At 48.6% G+C, this 18,912-nt stretch overlaps 1 protein-coding gene across 1 annotated transcript; it reads left to right on the plus strand.

Moving 5' to 3' along the window:
• Positions 1 to 6,804: 6,804 nt before the first annotated feature.
• Positions 6,805 to 16,188, plus strand: HPX (hemopexin). The gene is made up of 10 exons (XM_068988128.1): positions 6,805 to 6,951; positions 7,349 to 7,419; positions 7,512 to 7,583; positions 7,753 to 7,874; positions 9,515 to 9,665; positions 10,365 to 10,577; positions 10,840 to 10,947; positions 15,356 to 15,486; positions 15,568 to 15,730; positions 15,851 to 16,188. Exons 1-10 carry the CDS (start codon positions 6,875 to 6,877, stop codon positions 16,120 to 16,122), a joined length of 1,380 nt encoding a protein of 459 aa, XP_068844229.1. The 5' UTR covers positions 6,805 to 6,874; the 3' UTR covers positions 16,123 to 16,188.
• Positions 16,189 to 18,912: the final 2,724 nt, after the last annotated feature.

The following is an 18,912-nucleotide window of genomic DNA, read 5'->3' on the forward strand; positions in this document are numbered from 1 at the left end:
AGAGGGGCAAGCAGCTGGGTTAGGGGACCCAGATTCCAAATGTGCCCTGATGTTTTGAAGCTTTAGGAGAAGAGAGCAGAGAGGCAGAGCCCCTGGAACTCAGCTAGCTCTAAATGCCTGTCCCCAGGCCCACATCTCCTGCAGAAATAGGAAGGTCTTTGGTTCTCTGCTCTAGGGCTGAGAAAGGACCCTTACCCAAACACAACCAGCAGCTGTGGGGAGAACAGTTGTAAAGAAGACAGCAATCCTTGAGGCGCAGGCCTGGGTTAGGGACCTGGGACGAGCCGAGGCTATGGGAAACTCGGGGCATTTGAAAACTCAGTCCCGAAGACTTTGAGCTCTGCTTCATCCTCCTGCTCTTGAGCCAAGACTGCTGCCCTTTCCCTACAGTGGAACAAGGGTCCTGGCACCCCCTCCTGAGCTCTATTTGTCAAGGTTTGGCTGCCAATTCCAAAGATAAATTGCCAGCAGCCCTCAGTGATTTGGGAGGTATGGTCTATGATTTCTCCCTCTCTACAAAAGGCTGAAACTACTCTTTATTGCTAAGTAAGAGCAGAGCCCAGTCCGGAATCTGGAGCTGTCATACCCCGAACTGGTAAGTTGTAGCACCTCATTCATTCTTAGGCCCCTTGCACCCAGCATGGTAACTGGCAGAGAATGCACTCAACAGTACTTGGGGAGTGATGGATCTGGGAAGGTTGAGTATAAGAGGTCATGGGGAAGCTCAAGACTTTACCCTGGTGGAGCACCACCCTCACGGCAGAAGGCGAAGAGGAACTAAAGAGCCGCTTGATGAAAGTTGAGGAGAGTGAAAAAGCTGGCTTAAAACTCAACATTCAAAAAACTAAGATCATGGCATCCGGTCCCATCACTTCATGGCAAATAGATGGGGAAACAATGGAAAACAGTGACAGACTATTTTCTTGGGCTCCAAAATTACTGCAGATGGTGACTGCTTCAGCCATGAAATTAAAAGATGCTTGCTCCTTGGAAGAAGCTATGAGAAACCTAGTGTATTAAAAAACAGACACATTACTTTGCCAACAAAGGTCCATCTAGTCAAAGCTATGGTTTTTCCAGTAGTCACATATGGATACGAGAGTTGGGCCGTAAAGAAAGCTGAGTGCTGAAGAATTGACGCTTTTGAACTGTGGTGTTAGAGAAGACTCTTGAGAGTCCTTTGGATTGCAAGGATATCAAATCATTCAATCCTAAAGGAAATCAGTACTGAATATTCATTGGAAGGACTGACGATGAAGCTGAAGCTCCAAAACTTTGGCCACCTGATGCGGAGAACTGACTCATTGGAAAAGACCCTGATACTGGGAAAGACTGAAGGCAGGAGGAGAAGGGGATGACAGAGGATATGGTTTAATGGCATCACCGACTCGATGGAGATGAGTTTGAGCAATCTCCTGGAGCTGGTGATGGACAGGGAAGCCAGGCATGCTGCTGTCCATGAGGTCGCAAAGAGTCAGATACGACTGAGTGACAGAACTGAACTGAACTGAGCACAATTCCTGGGTCAAGGGTGGGAGGGCCTGTTCATGCACCTCTGGAAGACAATAGGGGGCTTTTCAGAGATCAAAGGGACACCTTGTGGACCCTAGGGAAGTCTCAGTTATGTATGATTTGATAAAATCATCACGTTAAGTGTTAAGCACAATGCCAGGCACATACATGTGCCCAATAAATACAAGCAAATTATTATAATCATTCATAGGGAAGGACCAGAGGTGGCTCAGTGCTAAAGAACCTGCCAGCCAATGCAAGAGACTTGGGTTTGATCCCTTGGTGGGAAAGATCCCCTGGAAGAGGAAATGGCAACCCACTCCAGTATACCTGCCTGAGAAATCCCATGGACAGAGGAGCCTGGTGGGCTACAGTCCACTGTGTAGCAAAAGTTGGATGTGGCTGAGCACACATGCAGACACACATTAAGAGGGAGGTAAGAATAGACTATGCAGGAAGGCCCATTATAGACAGGGGCGATCTTGAAGGAGTTGATTGAGGGCAGCGAGCACTTTGGGTACCTGGAGCTGCATCCCAATTCTTTAAGTCCGGAAAAGAGATAATCTCATCTCTGCTGCCTGGAGTGCTCAGCACACACATCACTCATGGAAGTGAGAAGTAACTGGGATGAGAGAACTCAGTGGCAGAGCGGGCTGCACACAGCCAGTCCAAGGGACAGCAGGACAGTGTCCAGCTTAACTGCAGCTCTTGAGATGCCAGAGGAAGCTCCGTCCATGAAGATGTTTGCAGGCCCAATGCACACTCCCTTAGGGGGAAGCCAGAGAGCTGCTGGTCAGGAGGGTTGGGAAGAAAGACCACCTTGTAAAGGGGATGGTTGGATAATTCCGGGCTTGAAATCCCCAAGAAATCAAGCAAGGGACCAAGGTCCCTACACCTGCTCGGGGCAGCGGAGATTATCAGAGAGAGGGGACGTGGCACTAAGGCCCCACAGCGAGGCTGAGAGGAGTGAAAGGGAAAAACTGGGGAGCCGGTTTTAGGGAGGAAATCTCGGGCTGTGGCTTCTGGTTGCAGGGTGGGCATGCACTGATCCCCGAGGCCTCCAGGGGGCGCTCAGGCCCAAGTTTGGACACAGCCCAGGACACAACGCTGGGAATAACTCCGGACAAGCAGAAATGGCCGACATATCCACACCTGGGTTCTCAAACGGCCTCTCAGCCCCTGCTCAGGAGGTGAACTTTCATGCAAGCTGCCTGCTGTGCAGAAGACTGTTGGCCTAGTCCCTGAGCCGTTGGTGGGGCGGGGGCGCCGAGGCGATTGGGTCGCGGTTGGACGGGAGGAAAGAGGAGGGCTTCCAATAATGCTATTTAAAACACCTTAGAGTAGACAAACAAATTAGGAAACAATAGTGGGAAAGTGCCACGGATGAGTCTTCTGTGATAGGTAGATCCAGGGGTGCTGTGATGGGGACCAGAGCTGTGTGGGAAAGAAGAGGCCAAGCTGAGAAGCCACCGTCCAGTGTATGTGCTGTCCCAGCAGAGAGCCCTGAGAGGCCTCAGGAGAGGCTGCTCCTGGACCAGAAGGTCCATGCAGGGCCCTGCCGGTACTACTGAAGACCCTCATGGTGGCTTTTCCGGCCGGTGTTCCTGCTCGGTGTGAGCACTCCCCAGGCAGGCTCAGTGAAACCTGTAGGACATGTGGACACAGTTCTGGAGCTAGAGGTGGTTGTTGAGGGGTTGGTGATGAAAAGTCACTGGGTGCTCAAGGGGGGCTAATCCCAGGAAGGTTATATAATATTTTAGAGGCTGAAGACAAGGAGAAGGGGAGTCTGGGAGTAGCAGCCCCCAGTGCCCAGCAGCTAGGAGGAAGCGGGCCCAGTCAGAGATACCCTGCAGAGGGAGAAATGGGTGTCAGGTATCTGCTGAGGGAGTCGAGGTGCTACCCATGCTGCTAAGGGCCTGAGGAGTCCAGCTTTGTCCGCTAACCTCAGGGGAGAAATAGTGTTAACATGACATGTTTTCATGGTAAGTCAGGAGAGGACGCTAAACCTGATGGCAGAGGCCTGGTAACACATTCCAAGGGTCCCAGAAATCTCTGTCTTCTTGTCAGGAGGAACCTTTGCAGAGTAGACAAGGGATCTGAGGCTTTTGCTGAGGTTATTTAACGGGATGTCAAGGGCATCTGAGAGGGATCAGGGGCCCTTCAGGCTGGACTGGGGAACAGGGATCCTGGAACCTCAGCCTGGCCCGGAGCTGACTGTTCATATTTGTCTCCTGCAGCTACGTCTCAGGTAGAAACAGGCGGACCCCAGTGAGTGCTGAAGATAGCAGATACTAGGGATGGCAGAGCTGAGAGGAGGAGAGGAGTGTAGGGCTGGACACTGGAGAGTGAACCAAGACCGCAAGACGGTCAGTGTCATGGAGACCTATAACCCCTAGATCACAGTATGTCTCCAAAATAAAACACCCCCAATCCTGATATTCTCCTTACCTGGGAAGGAGAAAAACTGTCAGAAATTTAGCAACATTGGTAACACTATCAATACTTGAAATTAATGTTTTTCATTCAACAAATATTTATTTAACGTCTATTACAGGCATACCTAGTTTATTGCACTTTGCTTTATTGCACTTCACAGATAGTACTTTTTTTTTTTTTTTTTGGTAACAAATTGAAGGTTTGTTGCAACCCTGGGTTGAGCAAGTCTTTTAGCACATTTTTTCCAACAGCATTGGCTCAGTTCATGTTGCTGTGGCACATTTTGGTAATTCTTGAAATATTTCAAACTTTTTCAGTTTTATTATATTTGTTCCAGTAATCTATGATGTTACTATTGCAAAAGATGATGGTTAGCATTTTTAGCAATAAAGTGTTTTTAAATTAAGGTATAGAGGCTTCCCTGGTGGCTCAGTGGTAAAGAATCCGCCTGCCAATGCAGGAGACACCGATTCTCAGAGCCGGGTCTGAGAAAATCCCACGTGCTGTGGAGCTACTGAGCCCTGTACCACAACTACTGAGCCTGTGCCCTGGAGCCCGCAACCCGCAACTACTGAGCCTGCGCCCTGGAGCCTGCAACCCACAACTACTGAGCCTTGGAGCCACAGCTACTGAAGCCCACCTGCCCTAGAGCCCGTGCTCCACAACAAGAGAGTAGCTCCTACCCTCCGCAACTAGAGAACAACCCACAGGGAGTGGCTCCTACCCTCCGCAACTAGAGACCAACCCACAGGGAGTGGCTCCTACCCTCCGCAACTAGAGACCAACCCACACAGCAACAGAGACCCGGCGCAGCCAAAGATAAATAAATAAAATCATTAAAAAATTAAGATATGTGCTTTTTTTGATCTAATGCTATTACATACTTAATAGACTACAATATCAGAGAAGGCAATGGCACCCCACTCCAGTACTCTTGCCTGGAAAATCCCATGGACGGAGGAGCCTGGAAGGCTGCAGTCCATGGGGTCGCTGAGGGTCGGACACAACTGAGCGACTTCACTTTCACGCACTGGAGAAGGCAATGGCACCCCACTCCAGTGTTCTTGCCTGGAGAATCCCAGGGATGGGGGAGCCTGGTGGGCTGCCGTCTATGGGGCGCAGAGTTGGACACGACTGGGGCGACTCAGCAGCGGCGGCAGCAGCAGCCTACAGTATAGTAGTATATAATGGCACTTTATAGCTGAAGCCCCAGTACTGTGGCCACCTGATGCAAAGAGCTGCCTCATTGGAAAAGACTCTGATTCAGGGAAAGACTGAAGGCAGGAGAAGGGGACGACAGAGGATGAGATGGTTGGATGGCATCACCGACTCAATGGACATGAGTTTGAGCAAGCTTCAGGAGGGGGTGATGTACAGGGAAGCCTAGTGTGCTGCAGTCCATGGGGTCACAAAGAGTCGGACACGACTCAGAGACTGAACTGAACTGAACTTTAGGAAAACTAATCGCCTTGTGTCATTTCTGCTGCTCCAGGTCTTCACTGCAGCACCCTGGCTTTCCTTAGTTGTGGTGAGTGGGGGCCACTCTCCAGCGGTGATGTGCAGCCTTCTCGTTGGAGTGACTTCTCTTTTATTTGCACTGAGAAACCAAAAAATTTGTTAGTCATTTTATTGCGATATTCACTGTATTGCAAGGGTCTAGAAACAAACTCTAGCTATCTCTGAGGTACGTCTGTACATGCCCGGTACTGGTTTAGGTAGAGAAAATGTAATGGTACAGGAACTTCTCTGGTGGTCCAGTGGTTAAGACTCTACCCTTCCAATGTCTCGAGGAACTAAGATCCTACGTGGCACAGCCAAAAAATGTTTAAAAAAATTTTTAAATACATAATGGTACATAAGACAGGCAAATCAAAACTAGCAAAGAAAAAAGGCATAAACTAGCAGAAGCAAAAGCATATACAAATAAAATAACTTCAAGTTTTATTAAGTAACACAGAGGAAACTACTGAGATTCTGAAATAGCTAGATGAGGTGGACAAGAAAGGTTTCACTGAAAAGACAGCATTTAAGCAAGAATCAGCTATTAATATTGTGAAACCCCAGTACAGTTTTATTTATTCTGTGATAGGTAAACAAAGCACTTTCCCCTTAAGATAGAAACTGTGAAGAAAGTCTAATTACTAGTAGGTCTCTCTGAAAGAGACACCTCCTCCAGCCCTTCCATCCCAGGTGATTTTTGCAAAGTCTGTGGGGGTGGGAGCAAGGGCAGAACTTGGACTTTCAGCAATGGTGAAATATTATTGACCTGTCAAGGGCAAAGATAAAGAGACTTGGGAATGCCCCTAGCAGGTCCCTGATGGAGCTTGGATGAAACTGTTCTCTGAGCAGTTCTAAGTTTGTTTGTATGTGTGTGTGGTTATTAAATATATGTAAGTGTTAGACTCTAAGAGTCTCAGAGCTGGGCTTGGCACAGTTCACAAAAATGTTACTTTCCTCTTCTCTCCTCCTGCATTGTTCAGGTAAGTCCAACCACAGCCAAGTGGTCCTCAATCAATCTAACCCCTTCTTACCCTTTATGGGTACCCAGACGCATCAACAAGGTGAAGAGTCATGTTGAACATCAATGGCCTGGGCCAGTCACTGCTCAAAAGTCAATGAAGGGCTTTGCTGTCTACCTGAAACTATCACAACATTGTTAATTGGTTATACTCCAATAAAAAATAAAAAGTTTTTTAACAAAAGTCACTGAAGGGGGATGGGGCCTCCTGCCGGGAAGAGTTAGTCTTGGACTTAGATTTCTGTTCAGGCCCTGACCTTATTTGCACTGATGTAATCAGCCAATATTGGCATAGTCCTGAGAGATCTCGTCCCCAGCAGGCTTGGAGTGGGGTTGGCCCTGCTGCCTTCTCTATATAGGGGGTTCAGCCGGGCACCCAGCGCTGTCCTGGGGCCCCTCCAGCTCACCATGGCTCGGGCATTGGGAGCGCCAGTTGCACTGTGGCTGTTGGGCTTGTGCTGGTCTTTGGCCAAAGCCCACCCTCTGTGAGTGAAGCTGAGGCTGGGCAAGGAGGATCAGGGTTGGGATTAGAGTGGGATAGGGCCAGCTTTTAGGTCTGGGGTAAGTCTGGGGTAAGTCTGGGTTCTTGGGACTTCCCTGGTGGCTCAGACGGTAAAGCATCTGCCTAAAATGCAGAAGACCTGGGTTTGACCCCTGGGTTGGGAAGATCCTCTGGAGAAGGAAATGGCAACCCACGCCAGTAGCCTTGCCTGGAAAATCCCATGGACGGAGGAGCCTGGTAGGCTACAGTCCATGGGGTTGCAAAGAGTTGGACACAACTGAGTGATTTCACTTCACTTCACTTCTTCAAGTCTAGGGTCAGGAGCTAAGGGAGAGGGGTTAGCTGCTGCGGAGCCAGACAGCTCTGTGTCTTCTCTCTAGGGCTAGAGCTCCTGAGCATGGGCACGGAGTTGAAGGTGGGAATGTGACCAAGCCGGATGCAGACGTGACGGGTGAGGCCCTGACTCTCTGCGTCTCTGTCTCTGCTTCTGCACTGTATCCTCTTACTGGTCTTTCACCTGCTGCCTCCCTACCTCCTCCCCAGAACGCTGCTCGGATGGCTGGGGCTTTGATGCTACCACCCTGGATGAGCATGGGAACATGCTGTTTTTAAAAGGTAGGAGGGGCTGGGATTGGGGCATTTGGGATCTCAGACTTGGTCCCCTTCACCAGGATGTGTCCTGGTGGTCTTAGGAATTATTTAAGAGCATCACCCACGGCTTCTTTGTAACTATCTGTAGGCCAAAAGTTTGCTCTGGGTCCCTCAGTGACTGTATGTTTTGCAGGGGAGTTTGTGTGGAAGGGTCATGCCTGGGCCCGGCAGTTAATCTCAGAGAGGTGGAAGGATGCCCCCAGTCCCGTGGATGCTGCATTCCGCTATGATCATAACAGTGTCCTTCTGATCAAGGTACGACTGGACCCAGATCAGGGCCAGGCCAGAAGTGCTGGAGTCAACATGAGAAACCCTCCCCCCAGGTGGCCCTTGCCAACAGGTTCCAAGTTTCCTCCTCCTGGGCCTTCCTTTCCTGAGAAAGGTCAGGCTAGGGGTGTGTGTGTGTGTGTGTGTGTGTGTGTGTGTGTGTGTGTGTGCATGCGGTCCTGACAGGCGCCACATCCAGCGGCTCTTCGTCAGTCCTAATCTGTGTCCACACCTCTCTGGTATTCCTCAAGCTGTCGACCATCCTTTCCTTCCTAGAAATTCTTCCTTGGCTTCCATGACCCCGCATCTGGTCTTCTTCCTGTGGTTGCCAGGTTGTTCACTGTACAGCAGTACCTGGCCGAGGGGTGAGTGGAGGATGAAATCCACCCCCACTGTGCTCATCAGGTCCCATGTCCTGGCCCAGCTTGTGTCTGCTCCTTCTGGGCACCTTCTCCTGACTCACAAAGCTGCCGCGTGGCTGGGTGGCCCTCACTGCCGGGTTTGTTTTCCCTCCAGCCTTTTTTTTCTTGCTCTTCTCAGCTTCTCATCCTGGGCCACTCCCTGAATATTCCCTGGGGATCCTTCTCAGATTCTCCATTCACCCTCTCTGGGTGATCTTAACCATTGCCATGGCTCTGAGACTCTCCACGCTGTGGACACCAGATATGGATCTCTCCCCAGAGCTCCAGACATTTCTTTGCATTTTCCTAGCTGACATCTTCAACTTAGATGTTCTGTACACACCCCAAATGCAGCACCCCTCAAACGGACCACAGTATCTTCTGTACAAATCCCTCTCCTCCCGAGTCCCCTGTTTCAGCAAATGGCACCACCACGTGCTGCATCCTGTCAGCCAGGTGCACATGGGTCATGAGACCTGGGCCTTGCTTATCTCAGGTTGATCTCTTCCCCGGCCACATTCACTGTGTGCCGGCCACATGAGTATACTGTGTACACGCTACTCCCTCTGCTAGTAATGCCCTTTGCACACTTGTCTGCCTGGAAAATTCCTGCTCAGTTTTGAACACCTGGCCCAAATGTTCCCTCCTCTGTGCAGCCTTCGAGGAATTCTCTAGGTTGACTTAGGCACCTCTCCTTTATTCCCAATGCACTTCACATGCCTCCACCTTGGAGCTCACATGGCTAGGACTCACTACGGTCTCAATTTCTGCTTTTGTACAGTGAAAAAAAAAATGAAGTCCTTGAAGGCAGAGGTAGAGTCTTGTCACCCCTTTACGACCAGTGCTTCTCACAATACTTGGCATGCAGTAGTCATTCAGCAACTGTTTCTTGAGTGAATAAATGAACAAATGAATGTTTGAGTGGATGGATGATTGCAGGATGATTGTGGATGTGTTTGCCAAAACCAATGGTGTTGCAGATCATTGTACCATGGGAGTGCTAGTTGTACATAATCAGATGTGTGTGTGCAGGAACAATGATTGGATTTGCACAAACTGAAGCTATATATTTGTGCAAGGGGTCAGCACATTGTTGTCCACAGATGGATTGAGAGTATGAGGGACTGCAGAAGAATATTACGTTAACTGTGATAGATAAAAGGTGTTGTGTGAGCAGAGTGGCAGTGTCTGGTGTGCATATTAAAAAAAGCGTGCTTTTGTGTGTAGGGGGACAAATTCTGGGTATATCCTCCTGAGAAGGGGCAAGAATATCCAAAGTTGCTCCAAGAGAAGTTTCCTGGAATCCCATTCCCACTGGATGCAGCTGTGGAATGTCACCGCGGAGAATGCTCTGAGGAGGGTGTCTTCTTCTTCCAAGGTCAGTGCCGGCTGGAATAAGAGAGTGTGGGGTAGTGGTGGGATGGTGGTGAGGGAGTAGAGGGAGGGAGGGTGGTGCTGGTAGTACCATGATATGGTTTCCCAAGAAAGAGAAATAGAGAAGCTAATTAAGGTCTGCACAGTTTAAGTAGGGGAAGTAAGTGGAAGTCATTCTGGGGAAGTTAACTGGATATAATTCTGCTAAAAGTCCCTCATGTCCTCCATGACCCTTAGGACAAATCCATGTTCTTTAGTCTCACAGACAAAGTTCTTCATGACCTTACATACAAGGTTCTCCAAGTCCCCCCAGCCTATTGACCCTCCAGGGTTTAGTCTCTCAATCCCTTCCATTGAACATGAAGCCCCCCAAACTCTCTGCTATTCCCTAGACACCCAATTTGCTTCATGCTTTAGGCTTCCATCTCCCACTCTTGAATGCTTTGTAACTCCTTCAGATTTTAGTTTAAGTATCACCTTCTCTGGGAAGTTTTCCCAGACTCTTCCCACTGCCCTTGCTGAACTGATCATGTGTACTTTGCTGCTGAATTCTGTCATATGACTACTTTCCTCAACTCTTTCCCTGCTGGGCTGTGAGCTCCATGTGATGGGGGCCACATCTGGTCCATCCTGGGGCCCAGTGCAAGCACAAGAGAGGGCACAGTCTGGCCTCACCGAATGCTTGTTGGTTGATTGGACAAAGGCAGCCACACGTGGTTCTGGGACTTCTCTACAAGTACCATAAAGGAACGTTTCTGGCCGGCCGTTGGGAACTGCTCCTCGGCCATACGATGGCTCAACCGCTACTACTGCTTCCGGGGTAACAAATTCCTGCGCTTCGACCCCGTTGATGGAAAAGTGAATTCCAGTTATCCTCGGGATGTCCGAGATTACTTTATGCCCTGCCCTAACAGAGGTGAGAAAGCCCCAGCCCTGGGACCCCTGGAGGCACGTCCACCTTCCCTGAGTCTGCAAACGCCATGCACCCCAGCTCGTACCCTCACCTATGGAATGATACCTTGGCCCTTGCGCCAGCCCCACTTCCATTCTGGCTCTTCCCAACTGTCTTCATATGGGGAAGACCTGCACCCCCAATATGCCCAGCAGTTTCTTCCACCTCAGCCCTCATTCTGACCTCTTGCCTTCGTTTGTTCTCCCTTGCTTATTTCTCCCCCAAGGCCATGCACACAGGAATGCAACCCAGCATGTGGATAAGTGCTGTAGCCCACATCTAGTCTTGTCTGCATTGCTCTCTGACAACCATGGTGCCACCTATGCTTTCAGTGGTAAGAGATGCCCTCCAATCCCCCCATCTCTGTCCTCCATACCTCCCAACTCTTTTGTGTGTGCCTCTCATCTCTGAGATATTTCCTCCATTTTCATCACTGTGCCCCTTATGAAAGGCTCCCATCCTTTCACCCTGGCATGTTCCTTTTCACCTCTCATTTCCTCAGATGCATATCTAAGGAACCTATCTCATTGTCCAGGCCTCTAACTTCTTCCACCTGTCTGCCTCTCAGTACTATCCATTGCAGGTCTGTGCCTTCCCTGGGCCCCCTGAACCTATGACTCCTCATATTCCCTTTGCTCCTGCATGTCTCTGACCCTCTCCCCACCCCTCTACCTCAAGCTTATCTCCAGGAGCTCCATCTTTTTCCAGGTGCCTGGTTCCTATATCCAGGCCTCTAGGCATAGCATTACCTGGAAATAAGACGTTCCTGTTGCTGAGCATCAGCCAAGAAGTGTTCAGTTCCTTAGATCTTTAGGCAATAGCTTCACTAGCCTGATAAGATTTCTCCCCTGAGTGACCAGGGGAGACCCCTCTCCCCAGACCTGTGCCATTAATTAGTAAAAGCCATCTAATGCTACCTAAAAAGGATGTCTTGATCTATACTTGAGGACAGCTCTAAGAGAGTGACCTACCCCATTACACTCAGCCTAAGACATACGTATGACAGGATACAAGTGTGAAACAGTGGTTTAGAATACAGCAGAGTGAAAATCCTTCCTTACTCCTAACCCCTGAACAAATCCGATCAGATCTGACTACCAAGCTATAATGAAAAATACGCGGCCACAAGCAGAGCATATCCCCATGACAAGGGGGATATATGACATAACAGCATATCCCCATGCTGTAATGAGAACATACGTCCGAGATGAAACACACACCTATAGTGAACAAGTAGACCTGTACTGTGAATACATGCCAGAGTAAGAACACAGACGGATCAGGAGAATAAGCAGCTATGGTGAGAGCAAGGCACCACTGGCAGAACACACACACAAAGTGAGATAGCTATGGAAATAGAGACAGAGATCGGTAGAAAGACATGGAGATAGAAGCACTAAGAAACTAGGGCTACAGGGACCACACAGAAACAGATAGAGAACACTCACCCATGGCGAGATCGTGGAATCTCAAGGCCATGTGCGCATAAACAGAATGCAGCTGAAATCCTAAATCAAGAGCATTAGAGATGTTCCATAGCTGTTGAGAGAACACCGTTATGTTAAAAATACCCAGCCAAGGTGGGAACTCACTATGTTGGCAAAAACACCAGTACAACCCAGCTGTTCAGCAAAGGGCCAGTTCTCCCCTCTCCCTTATTGATGACTCTCTTGTCTCTAGCTCACGGTTTCTAATCCATTCTTTCTGCTTTCCCACCTTTGGCTCACACATGGACCATCATGTCCTCTCGATTTTCTCTAGTTAGGATTTTTTAGCCTCAGATACAACTCATAACTGCCTCGGTTGCTCTTTTTCCTACTGGCTTATCCAGAGAGAGAATGGGACTGGCCCAGCCGCATAGTTTTATTCCAGACCACATTAAAGTGGCTGCTGGCTGGCCTCTGCATTGGCTACTGATGGACTGGGGCTCAGCACTTATTTCTTCTGCCCAAAGAGCAGCATAGCTCTGATTCTCAAAATAGGAGCCATGAGCAGGGTAGTTTCATCAGAAGGCAAAGGTGGACATGTGGTCACTGAGACTTGCCTGGTTAATACACATAGAGAGCTTGTGGCTGCATGGTAACACCGACTATTTATCAAGCACCGGATAGGCACTGGGCATTGTTCTAGGCACTGGGATACAGTGATCAACATGGCAGACAAGACAATTACCCTCATAGAGCCTGCTGGAGAGAGAGATGATAAAAAAAGAGAAAATAAAAGAGAATACTTTCAGGCAGTGTTAGTAGCTGTGAAATGTCCTGGGAACATTAGAATATTTCTTACTCCCAAATACCATTTGAAGCTAATATAAATGGATTTGTGAGTTGTTGATATTTTAAAATATAAAATAAAAAATGTTAAGTGCCAAAAAGCTGTGAAGAAAATAGGACAGAATAATTGGATAGAGGTGAAGAGAATGATGGGCCCCTTCTCTGAGAGATGATTTTTTAAAAAATATTTATTCTACTTATTATTTATTTGTCTGCACCAACCTTTGTTGCGGCATGTTAGATCTTGCTCCCTGACCAGGGATTGATTAAACCCGGGTTCCTGCATAGGAAGCATGGAGTCTTAGCCACCAGACCACCAGAGTAATCCTGAAGAGATGACTTTTGAGCTGAGATTTCAGTGATAAAGAGAAAGTAGCCCCAAAAGCAATGGAGGAGAAGCATTTTAGGGAAGGTGAACAGCAAATAATTTGAGGAGTCAAGAGAGGAGGCCAGTGTGTTGAGTGTTGGGAGAGAGCAGATGAGCGTCTTCAAAAGAGGGAGAAAGAGCCAGATCACATGGGTCTGGGCATTCCCTGGTGGTCCAGGGATTAGGACTATGTGTCCACTGCTGAGGGCCCAGGGTTCTGTCCTTGGTCGGAGAACCAATTTCCTGCAAGCCGTGTATGGACCAACCAAAAAAGAAAAAAGCTTATATCATGGCCTGGTAAGGGTTTTCAACTGTAAAAGGAAGCCAGAAGGGGATCTTGAGCTGGGCCATGATCTGTTCTGACTTAATTTTTTAAAAGATCATCCTGGTTTCTTATGGAATGTAAGTCACAGAGCTATAATTGTATAACCAGGGAATCAGGCGAAGAGTTCTCACAGCTGTCTGGATTAAGAGGTGATGACAACTTGGACTGGGAGAACAGCACAGAGGTGGTGAGCAGTCATCATAATGTATTCTGGAAGTTGAGTCCATAGCATTATCCAATGCCTTGGATATTGGTCAGAGTGGGGAAGGGAAAAGAGCGGTTTCAAGAATGACTTAGCTTGGGGAAGTGGGCAACTAGGTGACAAATGGTTCCTTTTATTAAGATCAGAAAAGACTAGGGCAGAAGGTGTGTGTGTTTGGTGGGAGCAGAAATGAGTTTGGACACATTAGGGTATTGGTATCTAGTAGCCCCAAATGAACACATCAGGTAGGCAGCTGAGTTTGAGCCTGACACTCAAAGAAAAGGTCCATCAGAAGTGAAGAGAACAGATCAAAAGTCTTCAGTATGCAGATGGGGTTTAAAACCCTGGGCTAGGTAAAATCACCTAGAGAGTGAGGGCAGGTAGAGTGGAGGCCCAAACTAGGGGATTCTAATGTGAGATACCAGGCTGAAGAGGCATCAAAAAGGTAAGAACACTGGAAGAGTCTGGAATAACAGGAGCCAAAATTTAAAAAAAGGAAAAATTTAAAGAAGGGAGCTGTGAGCAGTCAAATGCTGCTAAGTGGTATAGGAAGGAGAAGGCATTAGATTTGGCAAGTTGGAGGATACTTAACCCTGAAGAGAGAAATTTCAATGGCAGAGGGAAACAGGAACGTAAGTGAAGTGGACTGAGGAAGAAAAGGTAAATAAAAGTTTAGACAGTTTCTTTAGGAAGTTGTTATGAAACGGGGAGAGGAAAATTAGGGGCTGGTGTGGCTACTCCCTCTGTCTCTGACCATCTCAAGGGATTAGAGAACACAGTCTGGGTGAGAACACCCAGTGGGGACTTGCTATGCTCTTCCCTTTCCTTTTGTTTGTTTTTTTTTTTTTAACTTTTAATTTTGTATTGGGGTTTAGTTGATTAACAATGTTGCGATAGACTCAGGTGAACAGCAAAGGGACTCAGCCATACACATACATGTATCCATCTCCCCCAAACCTCCCCTCCCATCCAGGCTGCCACACAACACTGAGCAGAGTTCCATGTGCTATACAATAAGTCCTTGTTGGTTTTCTACTTTAAATATAGCAGTGTTTTAGGTTATAGGTCCTTGTTGGATATCCATTTAAAATATAGCATTTCTAAGGAGAAATGATGCAAATGAACTTACTTACAAAACAGAAAGAGACTCACAGACATTGAAAGTGGACTTATGGTTGCCAGGGGGAAGGGACAGTTAGTGAGTCTGGGATGGTCACACGCTGCTTCCCTTTTAACTTCTGGCCACAGTCTCACTGTAGCACCTCCTCACATGGACATCTGAGATGCATAAGGAGCCCACAGCAAACCTCATTACATTGGCCTGAGCTAGCAACCTGGCCACTCTTCTCCAAGCGTGCCCTTCCATCAGGCCCCTACTGCCTCCAGTTCCAATCAGGTCCCCATGCCTAACTTTTCCAACCACATGCTTGCTCTACTTTCTCTCCTAGCCTCTTCCCTCCTGGCCTCTGGATGCACTCTCTCCCGCTTCTCGGGACGCACCCCTGCATCTGTCACTTGCCTCTTTACGGCCTGGCCTTTTACCACCAGCACTAAAGCTTCCTCTGCTACCCACAGAGAACCACTACTGGCGTCTGGACAGCAGCCGGGACGGATGGCACAGCTGGCTCATCGAGCATCTGTGGCCCCAAGGCCCCTCAACAGTGGATGCCGCCTTCCTCTGGGATAAAAAGCTCTATCTGATCCAGGTGTGTGAGGGGAGAGAGGCCTGAGGTGGAGACTGGGGAGAATTCCCTGCTCTGTGCTGATGAATGTCCTTTGTCCTCCAGGGTACCCAGGTATATATCTTCCTGACAAGGGCAGGCTACACTCTCGTAAAAGATTATCCAAAGCAGCTGGAGAAGGAATTCGGGAGCCCTCAAGGGGTCAGCCTTCATTCCGTGGATGCAGCCTTTACCTGTCCTGGATCTTCTCGGCTCCACATCATGGCAGGTGAGTGGCGTCGCGTGCTGAGGGGTGGTTGGTTCTGTGCTTCTCCATCAGGGAGTGAGAAAGGCCAGGTGCAGATCCCCACGATGTGGAAGCCATGTTACATCCGGTGTCTCTTCCTAGGCCAGAAGCTGTGGTGGCTGGACCTGAAGTCAGGAGCTAAAGCCACGTGGACAGAGCTTCCTTGGCCCCATACGAAGGTCGATGGGGCCCTGTGTACAGAGAAGTCTCTGGGCCCCCACTCATGTTCCGCCAATGGTCTGGGCTTGTACCTCGTCCAAGGCCCCAATCTGTACTGCTACAAAGACGTGGAGGAACTGAGCAAGACCAAGGACCTTCCCCAGGCCCAGAGGATGAACAGCCTCCTGGGCTGCGCTCCCTCCCAGCACTCCTGACGCATGTCTGGCCCGGCTCCTCCTCCCAGTTTCCTCACAATAAAGCCAGAGTGCTTCTTCACTTGAATCAAAGGGCCCTGGTTATGGAACAATCTCACTTCTTTGAGTTGAGAAGCTTGTAACGTCTCTTTTTGAGGCTCTTAAACCTACAGGAGATAAGGGAGGGGAGGGCTGAAGGACAAACTTCATTTCTTTACAGGTGATTTCTGAATCCCAGTCATCACAGACAGAGAAACAGAGGGGAGGGAGATTCCAGAGGTAGGGGATATATACATATATATATATGTATCTCATTATGACTGATTCATGTTGTTGTACGGCAGAAATCAACATTGTAAAGCAATTATCCTCCAATTGAAAAACAATATTAGAAAAAAGAGGGGAACAGAGAAAAAATGTAGAGAAAGGAACCCCTGTGTTGGCACAGGAAGTAAGAAGCAGAGCAGGGACTCTGCCCTGCTAATAACTGACCACACCTTGGCCCCAGGACATAGGGAAATAGGGCTGGAAGTGGCTACGCATACACCAAGTGGGCTGGCCCAGTGCTGCCATGAAGGGCTGTGGCAGTCTTCAAATTGTAGGTCCTGGGGGTTCAGGGAGCATCACAGCAGAAGATGAGGCTTGGTTGCTATGAGTCAGGCACAACAAGCAGAATGAAAAATGAGTGTTTCACCTGCCTGAAGCAAGCTGGGAAAATGGAAGAAGGACTGACTCGGGACCTGCACTATGAAACACATTTTCAGAATGTCACACAGCCTTGTGGGTGTCCCCTGGGTATTTGCACCATCTAGAGGTTTACAGTGGTTTGTTCTTTTCTGGTCATAAGCTGACCAAGACTTTAGGGTCCAAACTTACTGACAACCATTTGATTGGGGATTGACCTGGACTATAGGCAACTGGGTCTTAAGGTGAGACCTTTTTCTTCCTCTACCTTTCCATGTCACTTGAGGTTGAAAACTTGTTTTAGGCTCAAAAGAAAAAAAAAAAAAAGCCTCAGACTCTAGCAAGGGGCCCTCACTCTGAGCTTCCATATGCTAGCCTCAGTGACCTGTTCCATTAAATGGGCACAATACTAGACAATTCCCTGTGACAATGAGTATGGACTCAAACCTACCTCTTGGATTCACTCCAGAGCATCCTTGGAAGGATAACCACACTCTGGTCCATGGTCCCTCCTGACCTGGTGGCCCCATCCTCTGTGGGGCTTTGGAGTCTAAGTAGAAGAGAAGACAGACAAACCTGGCACGGAAGGCCAGGCCATAGCATGGTTCCCAACAGGCACCAGGCCCTTGTTATTTAGGAGAACAACAAGGTTGTTGTTGTGCCCCAGGTTCCTTTCCCAGGCTCAATGGCTGGGAAGACAAGCAGGTGATGAACCCAGGTCCCTTAGATCACAGTCCATCCAGGACTGGAGTTTGGCTGGGATTGGAAACAGAGGTAGGGGCCAGGCACCAGGGCTGTGGGATCCACTTCCAAGAAGTGTCTTGAGTTTTCCCTTCCATCCTTGAAGATGTCTGGATGGTTCTCCTCCTGGGGTTGGCTTCTTCTCCTTCAGCCTGAGGGGTGAAGACAAGGCCAGAGTCTTAGTTCTGGGTCTCGTCCAGTCCATGTGCTACCTCTGGGGCCAACACAGCATCATGTCAGGATGCCTAGAGGTGTTCTGAACAGTTATCCAGCAACTCTGCTATTGGAGGCTAACTTCCTCCTCTCTACTGAGAAAGGAGGACTAAGTCTTCTCTTTCTTCTCTTCTCCCATCTGCTCTGTTGAAGGGAAGCCTCTAAGCTTGTGTCCAAGGAACTTTCAGAAAAGGTCAACTCATGATTCTTCCATCCACCCTCTTAGTACCTCCTATGCTCAGGGCAGTGTGTCAGGCAGTAGAAAAAGAGATGGGTTGGACAGTTCCTTCCCCCAAGGTCTGCCACTCTACACAGTTGGGGCAGGGGGAGGTTAGGGGGGAATGCAGACAAGGCATCAGATAAATGCAATAGAGTGAGACAGACATTCAGATGGAAGACTACATATGAAAATGAAGTCAGAGCCAGCAATACCTGGATGGGGAGCACGTTCAGTTCAGTTCAGTTCAATTCAGTTCAGTCGCTCAGTTGTGTCCGACTCTTTGTGACCCCATGAATCACAGCATGCCAGTTCTCTCTGTCCATCACCATCTCCCAGAGTTCACTCAGACTCACGTCCATCGAGTCAGTGATGCCATCCAGCCATCTCATCCTCTGTTGTCCCCTTCTCCTCCTGCCCCCAATCCCTCCCAGCATCAGAGTCTTTTCCAATGAGTCAACTCTTCGCATGAGGTGGCCAAAGTACTGGAGCTTCAGCTTTAGCATCATACCTTCCAAAGAAATCCCAGGGTTGATCTCCTTCAGAATGGACTGGTTGAATCTCCCCACAGTCCAAGGGACTCTCAAGAGTCTTCTCCAACACCACAGTTCAAAAGCATCAATTCTGCGGCACTCAGCCTTCTTCACAGTCCAACTCTCACATCCATACATGACCACAGGAAAAACCGTAGCCTTGACTAGACAGACCTTAGCTGGCAAAGTAATGTCTCTGGTTTTGATGCTATCTAGGTTGGTCATAACTTTTCTTCCAAGGAGTAAGGGTCTTTTAATTTCATGGCTGCAGTCACCATCTGCAGTGATTTTGGAGCCCCAAAAAATAAAGTCTGACAATGTTTCTGCTGTTTCCCCATCTATTTCCCATGAAGTGATGGGACAAGATGCCATGATCTTCATTTTCTGAATGTTGAGCTTTAAGCCAACTTTTTCGCTCTCCTC

The sequence above is a fragment of the Capricornis sumatraensis genome, chromosome 16, assembly GCF_032405125.1.
Source record: "Capricornis sumatraensis isolate serow.1 chromosome 16, serow.2, whole genome shotgun sequence".
In the NCBI taxonomy this organism is placed as follows: domain Eukaryota; kingdom Metazoa; phylum Chordata; class Mammalia; order Artiodactyla; family Bovidae; genus Capricornis; species Capricornis sumatraensis.

What these genes read in the sequence shown, in the direction of transcription:
- HPX (XM_068988128.1), top strand. Translation starts at nt 6,875, where the DNA reads ATGGCTCGGGCATTGGGAGCGCCAGTTGCACTGTGGCTGTTGGGCTTG. An exon ending in TATGCCCTGCCCTAACAGAG is followed by an intron (nt 10,578 to 10,839) that starts GTGAGAAAGCCC and finishes TTCTCCCCCAAG; the next exon opens with GCCATGCACACAGGAATGCA. An exon ending in TCGGCTCCACATCATGGCAG is followed by an intron (nt 15,731 to 15,850) that starts GTGAGTGGCGTC and finishes GTCTCTTCCTAG; the next exon opens with GCCAGAAGCTGTGGTGGCTG.